Raw genomic sequence first — 18,970 nt, forward strand, 5'->3', positions numbered from 1 at the left:
GTCATAAGAAAAAAATACGTTTCACCAACAGCCCCTCCTTGAGATAGAACGAGAAAGCTCATGGCCAGTGTCTATCAAGATCTGGGAGACTTTTGTCATCTTTATAGAGAGAGACACAAAAGTCTGAGTGAATTTTATGCAAATAGTTTCAAGGAAACTGCTATTGTACTTTATGATGAAAATGTCATTAAAAGGGCTTTGGTAAACCAAAAGTCAAAATGTAACAATCTAAAATGGACCACCCTAGAAATGTAAAGATGTTTAAATTATTTAAGAATAAGCTGTTTAGACTGTTTTGTACTTTAGAAGCACTTACTCCATATGTAAGAAAGTAGTAAGCCGGGCGCAGTGGCTCACGCCTGTAATCCTAGCACTTTGGGAGGCCGAGGTGGGTGGATCACCTGAGGTCGGGAGTTCAAGACCAGCCTGGTCAACATGGAGAAACCCCGTCTCTACTAAAAAAATACAAAAGTAGCTGGACATGGTGGCTCACGCCTGTAATCCCAGCTACTTGGGAGACTGAGGCAGGAGAATCGCTTGAACCCAGGAGGCAGAGGTTGAGGTGAGCCAAGATCGTGCCATTGCACTCCAGCCTGGGCAACAAGAACAAAACTCTGTCCAAAAAAAAAAAAAGGTCCAAAACCCTCTACTTAACAAAAATATTCCAGTACAACTTTGCTTTTCTAGTTCACATATAAGAACTAGGACTACATTTCTTTCTTAAAAAATTCTGAAATTCAGATGTTATCATATGCCTTCACAATATCTTAATGAGGAATATTTAATTATAATCTGAGAGATTATAACCCTTTATATGTGTGAGCAACGTACCCCGCAATATTACAAAGCACTTTCAAGTTCATCATTTCAACTCATCATCCCAGCAACCCTGGGAGGTATAAAGGAAAAATGTTTTGGCCACATTTTACAAGTAAAGCAACTAAGTCTCCAAAAGGTCAAGTGACTTGCTAAGAGTTATGATAGCGTTAATAAGTGGTATATACCCGCTAGTATCCAACTCTTCCACATTTTCCCTAAATGACATAGCCTCTCAGGTTAAAAATATGCAAAACACAAAATATTACCAAAAAAAAAAAAAAAGAAATCTTTGTGGCTTAAAAAACCTATGTTAAAAATATTTTACTCTCGCTCAAAACCAATGTTGTGGAAAATGGATCATCTTGGACTCTCAGGGAAAGGTATTCCTTTTTAATCACTGCTTGATAACTTAGTGTCTTTTACCATTTCATTCTAAAGCAAATTGATGAAGTCTGGCGTGAAATGAGATGGATCATGGATGCTCTACAGTATGCAAGATACAAACAACCAGTTTCTGGCTTGCCCATCACTAAGCTGATAGACCCCTCAGATGAACAGAACCTAAAGAAGATCAGCTCTACATCGTCATCACATATAGACTGTCTTCCATCCCCACCCCCATCCCCAGAGGTGCACAGAAGAAAGGCAGTGAGTGGTAAGCAATGAGATCTGAAGTTCTGTTGTTCAGTCCCTGGACGTTTGGTCCTCTCTCCACTGATGAGGACTTTTGTGCTGAGGTATTGGCTCCACAGAGTGGTTGAAAACATTGCTCAGGGGTAAAAGTCTAAGAGCATAGGGGAAACAAAATCAGAACAGTAGAGGAATAGGAAACTAGAGTAGTAGCCAAGATCGATGCCATTTAGGGGCAGGGAAGATTCATTCCAGTTCTAGCTCACACGAGATGCAAAAAGATACAGAGCAGGGATAAGCCTACAAGGATGCAGCATGGGGACCGCTGTGATGCCAGATGAGGGCCTCACAAGCCAAGGGAGTCTGACCCAGTCAAACTAAGGCAGGAGAACTGGCCCAACCTCTATTAAATAGCATCTGACAAGAATGAGTCAGGAAGCAGGTCCCAACCTGGGTGAGAGTTCAGGAAAAACTTCCCATCCACATAGCACAATGTTCTAGAGCGGAAAGTGGGAAAGAGAGGAACCCTGGATAAACTAGAATCCTGAAACTGAGTCCATGTAAGTCGCTTGGCCTAATCGTAGCTATAATGAACTTACAAACAATCTGGAGAAGATACCTAGCAAGGCACATCTCCACCCTTGGGTATTAAGTCTGACAGCAAAAACATGACTGGGTTAATATAAATTTCTACAAAATACCTCTATGCTTTAAGCAGAGAGAAAGCATATAGGTAAAAGCAGTAAAAAGCTCTTGCCTAACCATGCGAGGACTAGTGCCATTTTCAATTATAGTTGTAGCAATTCAAAGCATCTTTCTTGATTCTATAGTTTGTAAGAGCTCCAATTTTGTAAGCTTCATAATAATATTTTTAATAAATAGCCCAGATTTGTGGACTTGTCCCATAGGGGGCGGCATGGTGTAACAGAAAGAGCTTGCGCTTAGAAATCAGAGACCTGGATTCAAATCCCAGCTTTGTTTTACTAGCTGTATGAGTTTGAACAGATTACTACATCTGAGGCTCAGTTTTCATGTGTGCAAAATGAGAATAATATCTATACCTTGAAGAGTTACTTGTGAATAAGGTAATCTGTATCAAAGATGCATGGCATATAATAGACAACATACTGTCAATATCATCTTTAACGTTATTTTTATTACAGAAAACTTTAGTGGGAATCTGAGCCTTTTCCGTAAGTTTGTGTGTGCACCTGTATTTTAAAAACTCCACTGTGTAAAGTCAAAACTTGGCAGATGGAAGAACTTAGTAGACAGCTAATTTACATTACCAAAGGAGTCTATGACTTAGCAAATAACTCAACAAAATATTTAAGTAGTTTCTAGAATACATTTTTATAGACTACCACTGGGCTAGGGATACAATAAAATATCATCTCTACCAGAAGTTAAGCTAATGAGAGAAACAGATACATTAACAAAAAATTACCTGGTAATTGCATATCTGCTATGAAGTTTATCAGAGGCACTAAATCTTAAACTCCTGTGATCAAAGAGAGCTTCCTGGAGGAGGTGACAAAATCTGGTATGAAGGATAAGCAGGAGTTGAACAGAAAAACAGGAAAGAGAAGAGCATTATAAGCATAGAAAGCAGATTGTACAACAACTTTGTGGTTTAGGGAATTGCAAGCAGTTTGGCTGAAACTCAGGATCTAAGAACATTGTTCGTTTTTTTCTACTTAAAAAAAATATTTACTGGCCACCCTCTATGTGCCAGACTCTCTTCAAAATAACAGAGATACAATGATAAATAAAGCAATGTATGCTCCCATAGAGCTTACTGACATTCTAGAAAGAGGGACAAACAATGAAAACATAAACAAACAAGATAATTTCAGATCGTGAAAATTCCGATGTGTAATACAAAACAGCAGTAGGGGTGGGAGTAGGCAGGAAGAGTTGTGTTGAATTCACTAGGATGATGATCAGCAGAGGCCTATCTGGAAAGACGACATTTGAACCAACCCCAGAAGAAGAAGCTAGTAATGCAAAGATTTGGAGTTGGAATATTCCAGACAATAAAACAGCAAAAGGCCCTGAGGTAGGTGAGGGATAGAAAGAAGGCCAAGGTCTTTGATGCACAGTGAACAAAAGGGTGGATTGTGAGAGACAGGGTAGAGAGCAAGACAGAAGCCAGACTAGGCAGGGTTCTGCAGGCCATAGTAAAAAGTCTGGATTTTATCCTGTTTGTGATGGAAAGCCATTGGAAACTTTTAAGCAAGGATTGATAAAAATCTGAATTACTCTTTAAAATCAAATCTGGTTGCTGTATGAAGAGACCATAGGGGGAAAATGTTGAAGCAGGGCAACAAAGTAGCAAGTTATTAACAAAGGAGATTACCAAGTTTTCTGGCTTGTGTGCCTTGGGGTACCATGATGGCACTTACCAAAAAAAGGTAAGAAAGAAGGAAAAACAAGCTGGGGTGGCTGGGCATGTTCAATTTGCATTGGCTGTGGAACATTCCATACAAAAAGAAACATTCAGGAGAAAACAAGCTGCATGGAGCCTAGAACTCAGGAAAGAAAACTGGGCTAACGATATAGATTTAAGAATTTGTTGACATGCGAATGATGTTTGAAGCTAGGAAAATGCTTGGAATATTCCCTAGAAAGAGTAGATAGAATATGAAGAAGAGACTGTGGAAGGATTCCTGTGGAATGGAGCAGCAAGACCTCTTAAACTAAGAAGGAACAACCAGAGGAAGAAGATTAAAGAATAATAATAAGAGAGTAGTGTCACAGAATCAAAGCGTATAGAGAAAGGTTAAATTCAAAAACTGTAAAGCTTCTGTTGTTTTGCTTTTCTCAACAAGGAAGTCATCAGTGATCTAGACGAGAGCAGTTTTTGAAGGGAAAGAAATAGAAACTGAACAGAAGCAAATCAGGGAGTAAATGGGAGGTAAAGAAGTAGGACAGGAATTTTCACTCTTTTAAAATCTTGGCTGCAAAAGGGAAGGAGGAGGGAAGGTAGTAGCTAGAGAAGTGTAGGGTTGAAAGGGCATTTTTTAAGGCAGGAAAGCTACGTACGCTATGATGTTCCACAGTTTGTTTAACTCTACAAACAGCTCTTCATTTCTATTTCCACCTTCGCAGCCCTTGTCTGCCCTCTCAGCTCACAGAAACTTCCCAGTGTTTAAACTTCTCTTGGCCACAGGGTCCTTAGTGGATTCCTCCTGGGCTGTATGAGGGTGGCCTTCTCTATGCCACAGAAGTGCCAAACTCTCACGTTGGCCTGAGGATGGGTTGCACCACTCCTTGCTAAGAGGATCTGGCCAATTACATTCAGATTTTATTATTAACTTAAAATGTGAGCGATCATCATTCCGTTTCTTAAAATATAACTCTCTCTTGGGTCCATTTACTTCTTGGAAGCCAAGATTCCATGAGCTATGAAATACAAAGATGTGGAAAGCAGAAAATGACAAATGGAACCCAGTGACGGGGAAGTGCTGTTGAAAGCTGGGGAGAAACATTTAGTGTCCTACCCGACACAAAAGCAGAAGCATTTCGGAGCAATGAAATCTGTCACTGCATACTCTGTCCTTTCTACAAGTGTGACCACTTAGAATTGTTCAAAAGCCATTTATGAAGAGGGGAAAATGCAGTTTAGAGTTATATACCTGCTGGGTTACCCACAGGTCAAAGTTTGCAGCACAATTCCATTCTGTGTGTATAGGATTCACTAACTTCTAAGGAGCCTGCTAGAAACATAGAGCCTATCACAAACCTAGCCTCTGATGCCAGCCCAAGACTCTGTTTTGAGGCTCATGAGTATCCTGAATTTGTTTGTGTAGATCTGTTGGAGTAGGGGGGATGGAGAGTAGAACTCCTTTGCTTCCCATTTCTGTGTGGTTTTCAAAACACAAAGTAGAACTCCTCTGAGTCAATTAAAATTAAGCATCTCTCAAGGACTCAAGGGAGAAAGTTGGCTCCTAGAAAAGGCAGCTCAAGGCAGGGGGTAGAATGATTTGGTCCATCACATGGGTATTTTCTCTCCCACTCCTTTTCTGTGGGTATAGTGGTCACAGGCAGCAGCAATTTTTTTTTCCAATATTGCTGTTTCTCCTAGTGACACATGGGTGAGGTAACAGAGGGGAGGGGGGTGTTGTTTCCTTCAGATGCATTTGAAGGTTATCCTGATCTTCCGAATGTAAATCTTGGTAACCTTTTTCTAGATGATGTTAAGAACACTATGGCATAAAATAAATAGCTCAAAAAATCAACAGGAATCTGGAGATATTATTTCTCTTGGGAAATTAGAAGGTGAAGAAACCCCAGAGGTTCTACCCAAGGCCTGATGAAAGATTCAGTAAAAATCTTCGTTTATAAATTATTTAAATTCTACTCAAACACAGTGGAAATAAATTCACTGAAGCACAATTTTATATATATATATATACATATATATATATATATATGCACATAAATCTAGACAGTAGTACATTAAAACTGTGAAAATAGATTTTAGGGCAAATATGGATTATTATTCTTTTCTTTCTGTCCTGCCATGCCCCCTGCCTTTCAGAGAAAAGCAATAGCTTTAAGTCAATTATTCTTTCCTGAAATGTCATCTCCCCATAACGCCCTCAAAATCCACATCAACTCTACTCTGCTGTTGTTGGCCTGACCCACAGAGGCCAGGAGTTATAACACTCATTACAATGGCAAGAAAGCCAAGCTTCCTAAGCCAGCACTAATACTATGAGGAGAACTTTCATCAAACGGCTCCTGGGTCAACCAGAGGGGAAATTCAAGGTTCTACCAGTGCTGGCCAGCCCAATGGGCCCTCTCGGGGAAATTGAGGAGCATAAGCAGGTTTATTAAAATAACAACTGGGCAAGGTGCCTACAATGGTTAATGAAGCATATGGCCGGAATCTGGGGATGGAAGCTGCACTTTGCATTCTTTTCCAGGAAGGGAGGGAGCAGCAGTGGCCTAAGTCCTTGGAAACTCTCCTCAGTGCCCTGGCTGGCATCCTGGAGATTTTCCCAGACTGTTCTGGGAGGGGTATCCCACTCTAAGCAATAGGTTCCACTAAGTCTTCTAATAAATAATACAATCACCATGCAAGTCAAATATTTAGATTCCCACTAGAGCAGTGTTTCCCAAGTGTGGGTCCGTGAACCAAGGAGATAATATTTACCACTTAACATTCAAGCTCTTTTGCATCCTTCTGAGGTTACTACAGTTACAACTAGGTCTTCTCTTGATTTAGTTCTATCTCATGTTCTGGGAGCTAGAATAAAGCAGTTATATCATTTACTAATTCACTCTAAAATGTAGGTTAGAAAATCTACTGGACTAGATCGTCACCAGCAGAAGATACCATACAAGAAATTATTATTCACCTTTATTATCAACAGCATTCTCACAGCAAAACCTTGAAGTGGATCTGATTACTGGTTTCTATTTTAATGATCTTAATATGTTATTCTCTATTTAGGGTGGAGAGAATTTCAATAATATTAATATCTTCTGTTGTTTAACATTAAGAATAAAATAATTTAAATAAAAATATGATCAATATGAAGAGAGGGAAATGCAATGAGACAAGCACAGAATAAGATACTAGAAATACATCTTTGGGAGGCTGAGGCGGGTGGATCACGAGGTCAAGAGATCGAGACCATCCTGGTCAACACGGTGAAACCCCGTCTCTACTAATACAAAAAAAATTAGCTGGGCATGGTGGCGCGTGCCTGTAATCCCAGCTACTCAGGAGGCTGAGGCAGGAGAATTGCCTGAACCCAGGAGGCAGAGATTGTGGTGAGCCGAGATCGCGCCATTGCACTCCAGCCTGGGTAACAAGATTGCGAAACTCCGTCTCAAAAAAAAAAAAAGAAATACATCTTATTTACTTTTTAATTAAGTATACTAATTAAATTATTACTAATTAAATTATATGTAAGGCACTAAATGCGCAACATAAAAGAATTGTTAATTGGTATTCTTTAAGTCTTCAGATTTTTTTTTTTTAGATGAAGTTTTGCTCCTGTTGCCCAGGCTGGAGTGTAATGGTGGGATCTTGACTCACAGCAACCTCTGCCTCCTGGGCTCAAGCGATTCTCCTACCTCAGTTAGGACTGTAGGCATGCATCAGTGCATAATTTCATTGAAGTATTTATTAGGTACCATCATGGGCCAGGTGCAGTTCTAGGTACTTGAGTTTTATCAATAAATACACATAATAATCACAGAAGATATGCAGGAAGCATTTAATAAATTCAAGAGGAATTCAACCACATGAATTATGAAATATTGAGAAATCATTCATCATGTAAAAACTGGATATAAAGAAAAAACCTTTCCTTTAATGCTAGGAGATAGCCTCTTCAAAAAATAAAAGAGAGATAAAAACCTACATTCAAGTCAATAAAACAGACCACATTTCTCACCAGAACTGCAAAGACAAGTATGCTGGTATTACTACTTTGAGTTGGTGTTGGGCTGGAGGTTGAAATAAGTCCAGTAAAGCAAGAAAGCAAGAATATATATATATATATACACTTGGGAGATATATATATATATATATATATCTCACTCATATGTAAGAGAGAGATATATATAAATATATATTATATATACTTTATATATATAATATATATTATATATACTTTATATATACTTAATATATATTATATATACTTTATATATAATATATATTATATATACTTTATATATATAATATATAATATATACTTTATATATATTATATATTATATATACTTTATATATATAATATATATTTTATATACTTTATATATATAATATATATTTTATATACTTTATATATATAATATATAAAAAATGTGTATCTCTTATATATGAGAGAGATATATAAATATATATATTTATAGATATAGATATAGATATATATCGCCCTTCAGTCATTAGGTTATATAGCTCTCACCAGAAGTTGACCATGCTGACACTCTGATCTGAGACTTCCAGCCTCCAGAAATATAAGAATATGTGTTTTTAACCTCATTTATTTAAAATTAAATGAATTTGTAAGCCATTTGGTCTGTGGTATTTTGTTATAGTGGCCTGAGCTGACTAGGGCAGATTTTGGTACTGAGAAGTGAGGTACTACAACTAAAAACAAACAAAACTAAAAATGTGAAGCAGCTTTGAAACTGGCAAACCTATAGAGGCTGGAAAAGCTCTGACGTGCAAGCTGGAAATAAGGTTGGTAAGGGTGATTCTGGTAGGGAATGAGGAAATGCTCTTGGAAAATGAAGGAAAGACAACCCTTGATATGAAGTGGTGAAGAACTTGGCAGAACTGTATTCTAGAATTTTGTGGAAGGTGGAGCTTGAGAGATATAAAATTGGGTATTTATCACTAAGATCTGTAATTAAAGTGTTAAAAGACACAGGAAGCTTCACTCTTCCTGATTGCTTATAGTAAAATGCAAAAGAGGAGACCCGACTTGCAGAAGAAATTTTTAAGGAAAAAGGAACCAGAACTTGGAGATTTGGAAAGTTCTCACCTGTCCATATTGCAAAAATTAGAAAACTTGTACTGAAGACAATTCTGAAAGTATGACTGAACAATCATTTTATATAGAGGCCATGAGTGGGATTCAGGGACTGTATCAGCCATCCTTACAGAAGTGAGGAGAGAGACTGGATTATACCAGAGGTGACACTGCCACTTAGATTGTGCCATGTAAAACGGACAGAGAAGGCAGAACAGAACAGAACAGGCAAGACTGTCACACTTCTTAGATTTTGCAAGAAGGGGACCCAGAAATAATTAGTTGTGAAAGTGCACTGGCAGTTAAGGATAGTTTCATTCCTGCCATGCTCTGCAGGATCCATGGGAACAGAAGAGATCTTTGGAGGAGTATCTTTTAACAACCCATCTCTAGGGCCTACATCATCTTGGCTTCTGGTAAATTTTGACATGAAAGTGCCACACTGGCCACCATTAGACAACAGGGGCTGGGACGAATCTGCATGATTTTTCTCATACAGAACTTGTTAATGCTATGATCCTAGGAATTTAACCACCAAGGTGAGGCAGCCTGCAGTACTGACCTCACCAACCATGACTCTTTTTCACGGATGCCCAGACTCAGGCAACCATGAAGAAGCTGTATTCAGAACACGTAGGTTTAATTTCAGACCCTCGATATAGCATCTAAGGCCAATCCATGAGCTATTACAACATCCTCAAGGCATTTAGGACAAATCCGATGATCTCTGGTGTCATTGCCAATAATTAAAGATGGCAACCGATGGGCTAAATGGTAACACTCATGCCCAGTATTCATAGGGTTTCTCCCCCGTGTGAATTCTTTCATGTGTACTTAGGTGTGAGGAAACAGCAAATGCTTTCCCACATTCTTTACATACTAATGCAGAGTTTCTCTCCAGTATGAATTCACAGGTGAACATTAAGGCCTGAGGAAAACATAAATGCTTTCTCACATATTTTGCATACAAAGGGCTTTTCTCCACCATGCATTCTCAAATGTTTCCTACAATGGGAAGAAGTTATGAAGGTTTTTCCACATTCGACACATTCATAAGGCTTTTCTCCTGTGTGAATTCTTCTATGTTCAGTAAGGGTTGAGGATCTATTGAAGGCTTTTCCACATTCCTTACACTGATAGGGTTTCTCTCCACAGTGATTTCATATGTGTATAGCAAGGCCCGTGTACTGAGTGAAGGCTTGCCCACATTTCTTACGTGCATAGAGTTTTATTCCAGTGTGAGTTCTTACGTGTTGAGTAAGGTGAGTTGATCTAGTGAAGGCTTTCCCACATTCCGTACATCTGTGTGGTTTTATTCCAGTGTGAATTTGAATGTGATCATTAAGAAATGAGGAATTTCTAAAGGATCTTCCACATTCTTTTTTTTTTTATTTTTATTGCATTTTAGGTTTTGGGGTACATGTGGAAAAAGCATAGCCTGGAAACCATCATTCACATTCTTTACATTCAAAGGCCTTCTCTTATTTATGAGCTTTCACATGTGCAGAAAGTTGAGAAAAATTGGTGAAGGATTTCCCACATTTCTTAGTCTTTTTGGATTTCTTTCCAGTATGAACTGTTACATACTGCTTTAGGAGTGAGGAAGCTGTGATGGCTCCCCGACATTCCTGAAATTCACAGAGTTTCTCTCCAGGGTCGATTCCTATGTGATTATCAAGGCTTGCAAAATATTTAAAGCCTTTTCCAGATTCCTTTTATTTGTAGGGTTGTCTTGCATTGAGAATTTGAAGATGCACAGCAAGGCCTGGAGTTTGGGTGAAGACTTTTCCACATGGATTAAATCTGGAAAGTTCCTGTCCAGTAGAGGCGTTCTTGTACACAATGAGGACATCTTTTCTATAACAATTATACTCAGAAGTGTTCCCTCCCTTCTGAGCTCTCATGTGTGTCTTAAGGAAAAACCATTCACTAAAGACCTCTCCACAATTCTTGCAGTCACAGAGTTTCCATAACCTATAGCTTCTTTCCATTTGTAGCCCATTGAGTATTTCATTCTTCAGAAAACCCTGCTGAAGTGATGACCCTTTGGTTCTGGGTTGTATTTCCCATTGTTGAAGAACTCCACTCGGTACTGTCTTCAATTCTTCTTGTTTTAACCAAGAGATCAGGCTAGGTATAAACAGCTGACAGCCCACAGAGACCAGGTTCTTGTAGCTCTCCAGCATTGCATCTCTGTACAGGTATTTCTGAGTTGTGTCCAGTAAAGCCCACTCCTCTGGGGTGAACTCCACAGTCATATCATCAAAGGTCACTAAACCCTGTTAACCATTTGCCAGGTAGCCCACCACCACCCTTTCTACCTTTGTCTTTTCTTCAAAACTGCAGATTGGTTCCCTGGAAAACAACCCATAGGACAAATCAATGGCTGCCATCCCCTGAAGCTGATGGTAAGATGTGCCTCAATGCTCTCTCTTCCTTGATGCCAAGATTACCTCAAGGCAGCTTACGAATCTAGGTGGATAGAGGCAATTTCCATTCCTCTTTGTAAAGGGCTATTTGTGGTCCACAGAAGAGGTGGACTCCACCACAGTAAAGGTGAAATGGCCAATATCTTCGGTTTTTAGGACACTTAAAGTATCTTTTTGTTTTTGAGATGAAGTTTCACTCTGTTGCCCAAACTGGAGTGCAGTGGTGTGAATTTGGCTCACTGCAAATTTCGCCTCACAGGTTCAAGTAATTCTTGTGCTCAGCCTCCCAAGTAGCTGGGCTTACACCACACCTGGCCAATTTTTGGAATTCTTTAGTAAACACAGGGTTTCACCATGTTGGCCAGGCTGGTCTCGAACTCCTGACCTCAAGTTATTCACCCGCCTCAGCCTCCCAAAGTGCTGGGATTATAGGTGTGAGCCACTGCATCCAGCCCACTTAAAGTATCTTTAATAAACTAAATTACTTCTCATAGTACTTATTCATAGTACCAGTTCACAGAAGCTAAGTGATTTGCTCAATATCATACATGCAGTAAGTAGCAAGACAGGACTTCAGGTTTGTCTAATTTTAAGACAATTGTTCTTTCTGCTATATCTAGGCTGGCTCTTCAATCAAATATCAGCAAAGATAAAGCAAAATGATCTGGGTGATTGTTTTCAGGAATTTCTGTGGTAGATTAAGTAAATTAGATCCTTTCAGGATGCTTTGCTTTTAGCATTATTTCTAAGAGACAGTCAAATCTCACTATTCTTTATGCTCCCAGATTTCAATATTTGCTTCAGTTTCAATTCCACTCAACATGCTTTATGGAGAGCCTTTTATTCTCTTCTATAAATGGTACCATTTATAGCACAAGAGGTTAATAATACAATGATGATTAAGACACAGTGTAGTTGGGAGGTCCTCATAGTCCACTAATATGTCCATATTCAGACTATGTGATCTGGGAAATACTAAAGATTCTACACATCCCTTTGCTTGATTTGTTCCTTAGTCCATTCCTTTGTTGACTGACTTATTCCATATTTACTAAGCAGAGATGAGTAAGACATACATACTGCATGCTCTCTAGAGTTCCTGGTCCAGTGAGAAAGACAAATATGAAAATGGCTAATTTATAATAAAACTTGGTGAATGCAGTTACAGAGATATAAATAAAATGCTCTAAGACGCAAAAGAACTGAGCAACTAACTCCACGTGGGGAAAGCAATACAGGCTCTCCTTAAGAGAGGGGGTCTTAAAATATGACACCTCATTAAAATATTAGGCCATCAGCTCATTTAAGGAACGTTTCATATACTCCTTAGTCTCCTCCAAACAGTAAGTTGTCGCTATTTGTATGTTGGGAGATCAAAGTACAGGCAGATTTTGCAAAGTGCTTGACTATGGACTGAAGGTGTCACAAACTTCAGTGATTGCTTCTAGTTATAGCAATTTTTGCTATCAGTCTTCTACTGGCCTCCAGAAAGATATGTCCATGTCTGAACCCTCATAACCTGCGAATGTGACATTATTTGAAACAAAAGGGTTGCTGCAGATGTAAAGACCCTGTGATGAGATCATCCTCGATTATATGGGTGGATCCTACATCCAATGAAAAGTGCCCTTATAAGAGACAGAAAAGAAGACACAGACACAGAATAGAGGCCATGAGAAGACAGAAGCAGAGATAGCAGTGGCTTGCTCACAAGAAATGCTGACAGCCACCAGAAGCTGGAAGAGGCAAGATAAAGTGTTTTCCCCCTAGAACTTCCAGAGGGAGTGTGGCCTTGCTGACACCTTGATTTCAAACTCTGGCTTCCAGAGCTGTGAAAGAATAAATTTCTGTTGTTTTAAGCCACCCAGTATGTGGTAATTTGTTCCAGCAGCCACAGGAAACTAATGCAAGATCTAATATGTTTCTCTAGTAGCAACAATGTCAAGAAGCCCTTACTAAGAGTTTAAGCAATTTAACTCTGTGTACCACAAAAAGAGAATTAGATGAACTAAGTGCCACTCCTCAGGAAGATTCCACAGAAAGTCATGGAAATGCTAAGGTGGATGCCAGTACAGCAAGTCTTTGTAGTGAGACAAATTTGCATTTGGCTACCTATTCTATCATTTATCAAGAATACAAACTGGAAAATTTGAGAAGCCTAAGCTTCAGTATTCTGATTGGCAAAATGAGAACTGCTGTAAGTATTAAACAAAATAAAGCACTTAGAGCTCTTAGTATTATGGCTGGCTCACAGGAAGCACTACGTAAATATCAGATATTGTTGTTATCATTGTGGATACAAACAAGTACATGCACATAGCTGAACACACTGATCAGATAAACGAAGAAGGAAGTTCAACTACAGTCAATTATGAATTCTTTGCATGGGTCCTATTTTGAGCCCAATTTCAAATCCTCAGTTATCTTTTCTTCTTCCTCACTCCTAAGGCACCTACCCCTGCTATCATCAAAAACAGTCAACAATTTTGAGATTCTATTACTTGCAGTGTCCTATTTTTCCCACTAAATATTGGAAAAAGTACTAAGACTTTTTTAAAGTATATCAAAGTTATTTAGCCCAGACCTTTATACGTTTCTCTCCTTTTAACCTGGAAATATATGTTTCTTCTTTCCTAACCACTTATGTCTGAGGATAATGTGTCCTTCCATCTTTCTCACTAAGCACCAATTCCAGCACTGGTGCTCACATCTGATCACCCCTCCTTATTATATTATCAACCTCACCACTCATATATTCAACCATTCCCTCTCCAATAATTTCTTTTTCTCTATCACAAATACCTTCCTTCAGCTTTGCTACCCCACATGCTCTCAGTTCATCTCCTCCTTGATGTTTTGGCTTCCCCTCAGCTCAACCTGTCCCAAATTAAACTTACCATCCATTCTACCACCCAACCCAAATCAGGGTTAAAAACCCAACCCAAATTAAACTAAACTCCTTTAGTTTAAAGGAGTTTGGGTTGGACAAGTGTTAAAGTTAGTTTAACATTTGTCCCTAAAACTTTCATATAGCTGGTTCCTTCTGATCATTGGGTTCTCACCTAGACTCCCCTTTGTACAGAGATGCCTCCTCCCATGGCCATATCAAAAGCATCTTCCTCCTAAGTCACTCTCTAGCTAAGGTCCACTTTCATTGTCTTCACAGAACTTCTTACTACCCAAAATTAATCTTACGTGTTTTCTGGCTTATTGTCTAATCCACTCTTTTTGAGCTATTCAATTGTCTCAAAAAGCTATTCAGCTTTTTGAGACAATTCAGAGAACTTGTCTGTCTAGTACAAAGTACCGTTCCATAAACATCTTTCAATGAATGACTTTCCTGGACTTCTGTTTTCTTCCACACAACCACAGCTCTTGCTTAGAGCCACAGCCTGAACAAGATAAATATTTGGAGGGAAAACACAGCTTAGACCACAGCTTCCCAGCTGGCCTCCCTGCTATCTCTTCCTCAGCAAGTTCATCTTACATCCTAATTGCTATTCTAAATCATAGCTCTCGTCAATTCTTAAAAATTCTCTGATGACTAATCACTGGCACGAAATAAGGTGCAAACTCCTTATCTAAGCATTCAGTACCCTCCTCTTGTTCCACTCTACCTTTTTAAAAATTAAATGCTTTTTTTAAAAATATGTTTTTTGAAATATAGACCCCGAAGATTACAAAGAAATGTATAGAAAGTCCCGTGCACCCTTCTCTCAGTCCCCCACAATTTTAACATTTTATACAACTTGTATAATATCAAAACAGGACTACTTGTGCTCTTTCCTCTTCCTCTCTGGTTTCTAATCCTCTTATCATATGCATATTTACTATTAAAAGCTACCTCAAGTCGTTTTTTAAAAGTGGATGAAGCAATAAATTAATATAGAGATGAATGAATGGAGGGAAAAAACAAATGACATGATAGAGTATTTCATCAATCCTGTCCCAATCAAATATAATCCCTCTTTCCTATATACCTACACTTAATTGCTGAACTTCTCTTATAAAACCTATGTTCTGCCACAAACTCACAGATGCATACTTTCTTTATATGTCCATTAAAACAGTAAATTCCCTAGAGACAAATATAATTTCTTATTAATTTTATATCCACTCAAGCACCAAGTACACAGTGCTTCTATTAGAGCAGGATCTCAAGTAATATAGAATCTTCATTGTGAATGAATGAATGAATTAAATATCTCTGCCCCAAGAGTAATTAAATATCTCTGCCCCAACAATTGGGGGATGCTTCCTAATGGAGGTTATGTTTGAGGAAAACCTTGAACACATCAATAGAATTCAAAAAGGCAGAAGAGGGAATCCTTTTTTTGGTAGCCATTATTTAAAGAACAACATATATATTGATCTCATCCTTTGTAGCTGCTGGATAATATTCCATAGTACAGATGCACCACAATTTATTTAACCATTCTTTTATTGGTGGATATTTAGGTTTGTAACAGGATAAAGTTTGGATTCATGTTACCAAAGACCCAAATAAGAATGTCATAAACACAAGATACTTTATTTCTCTCTTGTGTGAAAGAAGGAGACAATTCAGGGTTGATATGTGGACTTCATGGTCTTCAGGCACCAAGCTCTATTTTTCAGCTCCAGCATCCTAGCATGTGGCTTCTATCTCCAAGGTTGCTCCATGACCTCATCCAACACATCTAGTTACAGGCAAACTGGAAAAAAAGAGAATGAAATGACCCAGCTAAGCCAGGTCCCTTTATGTAGCCTTCCAGAAGTTTCATACAATACTTCCATTTCCATTTCAGTGGCCAGAACTTAATTACCCATGCTCAGCTGCAGCGGAAGCTGAAAAAAGGTGGTCTTTTACATAAGTGCATTGTTGTCCCAAATAAAATTAAGATTTTATTTTACATTAATCTTAATTTTATAATCTTTGTAACTAAGCAAAGAATAACGGATGGGATAATAAATACTGGATAACAACCAGGAATGAAAAGGCTAAACTGACATCTTGCCCTGCCAATTAAGAGCCAGTAGGTACATCATCTCCTACAGTAAGGGAAAAAAAAGCATTCCGTCTAGTTCTAGTACTTAAAATAGAAGAAATGTTGACACTGACTCCCTAACAAATCAAACTTTATCCCTGAATTTTACAGTATTCTGATGATAATCATGTCTGATTTTCCACCACGAACAGACTAACCGTAAACTGGTTACACTGTGGGCTTTTTCTTCAATTAACTGTTTTTGTTGTTGTTGTTTCTTGTTTTCTGTGTTTGTTTTGTTTTTTTGAGATGTAGTCTCACTCTGTCACCCAGGCTGAAGTGCCTGGTGCAATCTTGGCTCACTGCAACCTCCGCCTCCTGGGTTCAAGCGATTCTCCTCCCTCAGCCTCCAGAGTAGCTGGGACCACGGGTTCACGCCACCACACCCGGCTAACTTTAGTAACTTTTTAGTAGAGATGGGGTTTCACCATATTGGACAGGCTGGTCTCGAACTCCTCACCACATGATCCACCCGCCTCAGCCTCCCAAAGTTCTGTGATTACAGGCATGAGCCACCACGCCGGTAACTTGTATTTTTTAATGAGCAAGGTAGTCCTTCAGAATATGGAGGTGGAAGGCAGCTAGGACTTGAAACCAGGTTTACCAACTTCAGCCACCGGAGTCTCCTCTTCTTCGTTCACGCTTTTAAATTCCTGCTACTTTGTCAAGTGCAAAAATTATCTCTGAAATAATAGGGAATGAATAAATGAGTAACACTGAGCCTTCTATCCTGTTTCATCCTCTCCACAGCTGCCCAGCTAATAATTAAAGCATGTGTGGGGAATGAGAGAATGTTCTCCTACTTTTGTCTGGGTTGGACCTGTCAGAGTTCCTCTCTTTCCTTTCCCTTACACTAAGACCAGAGCCCACTATACAATTTGTGAGGCCCTGTGCAAAATGAAAATGTGGGGTCCCTTGTTCAAAATTTGTAAGCATTTCGGGAGGTGACAGCACAGCATTAAACGAAGCATGGGACCCTTCTAAGGCGGGTCAAACGCACTGATCCTGTGCCTTTGAAGCAGGCTCTAGCTAAGACTATATTTTTTCCTAACATCAGTTTCTGGCTTCACAGATTCACAGCCCTGCTCTGATGAAGAAGGCTGCTCAGAAGTGTTCCTTCCCACCGATAGTGACTACGACTCCAGCGATGCCCTGAGCCCCCGAGACCTGGACCTGGTCTACCTGTCATCGCACGACATTGCGCAGCAGACCCTTACCGGCCTAAGCGGCAGCGCCCCCGACGTCCTGCAAGTGCACGACGGGAAGACCCCACTGGGGCCGGGCCAGGATCCCCAGGGCCAGGGCCCAAATCCCGACCACTCATGTGCCGAGTTCCTCCATAGTCTGACCCTCACGGGCCTCACGCCCAAGAACCACGCCAAGAAGGTGTCTGGAGCGCGGCCACCGCTAGGCTTCCTGGGAAAGCGGAAGCCCGGCAAGCACCCCCACTACGGCGGCTTCAGCCGCCATCACGGCTGGCTGCGCATGCACAGTGAGACCCAGTCGCTATCGCTCTCGGAGGGCATTTACACACAGCACCTGTCCCGAGCCTGTGGTCTGGCCCAGGCGGCCGAGCGGCCCGGACCTGCCCCTGATGGTCCCAGGGGCCTAACTCTGGCCCACGCTGCCAGCCTTCCTGAGGAGCGGAACAGCAGTCTCCAGGACGCGAGGCCTTCGGTGCGCCGCATCTACGTGGAGCCCTATGCAGCAGCCCTGGTGGCCCAGGACGAAAACCCGTGGGCCGGCTTGAGCCCGCCCTCTGGAGGCCGCAGCGCCCTACCCAGCCCCACTGGCCCCGATGTGAGCCAGGAGGGCCCCACCACCTCCTCGGTGTCAGAAATACTCAGCAGCATGCTTTAGGGAGGCCCGCACTGGCTGTCCACCCTTCCATCGCTGCTACCTGCGTTTTACATCACCCTTAACCCCATCCTGCCCCACCGTGTCCCCACTCATTTTCAAGCGTTTTGAATGTTATAAATCCAAAGGTTACAAGTTCAAAGTCCTCTTTTTTTGGAATAGAGTGGGGCGTGGAGGCCAGAGTTGCCAGTGCCATTCCCAATTCAGCCTAGAAAGGGCTTGGAGGAGCTGTTGTGTCAACGTGGATTACGACATGCAGTGGCTCAAACATGCCACCCTGTTGATAGTACCTATGTCTAAAGTTGGCCGTCCCAGAGACACCCTCAGTTCTGCAACTGGTTCCGTAATCTGACCCCGCTTTTAGAGCTCTTTCATGAATTTGTGATTGATGAAGAGAAGTTCTATAGATGAAAATAAGATTAGCATCGTTTCTCCCTCCGTTCCAAACCTTAAGAGTTTGAGGGAAAGACACTCAGGTTGTGTCTCTAGGGCACAAGGTCAAGTGGACTTGACCTAGGTTTCCTGTCAGCTAAACTATGTCATCCCAAAGGACAGAGTTCTCAGGACTCACCTTATCCGGTTTATCCATCAGCACTTACCTGATTAAATAGGCCTTGACAGGCCTTTTTTTTTCTTCACATATTGCTGGGTGGAGACCACCAGAAACAAAAGTAGGGAATACTTCTCTTTCAACTCTTACAAAGACAGAA

General features: G+C 40.3%; 1 protein-coding gene and 1 pseudogene across 1 annotated transcript in view; one reads left to right on the forward strand and one right to left on the reverse strand.

Annotated features, from left to right (window-relative positions):
- Nucleotides 1-18,263, forward strand: part of ANKFN1 (ankyrin repeat and fibronectin type III domain containing 1) — a 329,398-nt gene extending 311,135 nt beyond the window's left edge. Inside the window, exons 18-19 of the mRNA XM_064367439.1 lie at nucleotides 1,258-1,474; nucleotides 17,476-18,263. Coding sequence (XP_064223509.1) covers nucleotides 1,258-1,474; nucleotides 17,476-18,263 — 1,005 coding nt within the window. The remainder of the gene's footprint in view (nucleotides 1-1,257; nucleotides 1,475-17,475) is intronic.
- Nucleotides 7,442-11,340, reverse strand: LOC105722781 (zinc finger protein 561-like; annotated as a pseudogene).
- Nucleotides 18,264-18,970: the final 707 nt, after the last annotated feature.

The sequence above is a fragment of the Aotus nancymaae genome, unplaced genomic scaffold, assembly GCF_030222135.1.
Source record: "Aotus nancymaae isolate 86718 unplaced genomic scaffold, 86718_ANA_hifiasm-v0.15.2.pri h1tg000072l, whole genome shotgun sequence".
NCBI classification, from domain to species: Eukaryota; Metazoa; Chordata; class Mammalia; order Primates; family Aotidae; genus Aotus; species Aotus nancymaae.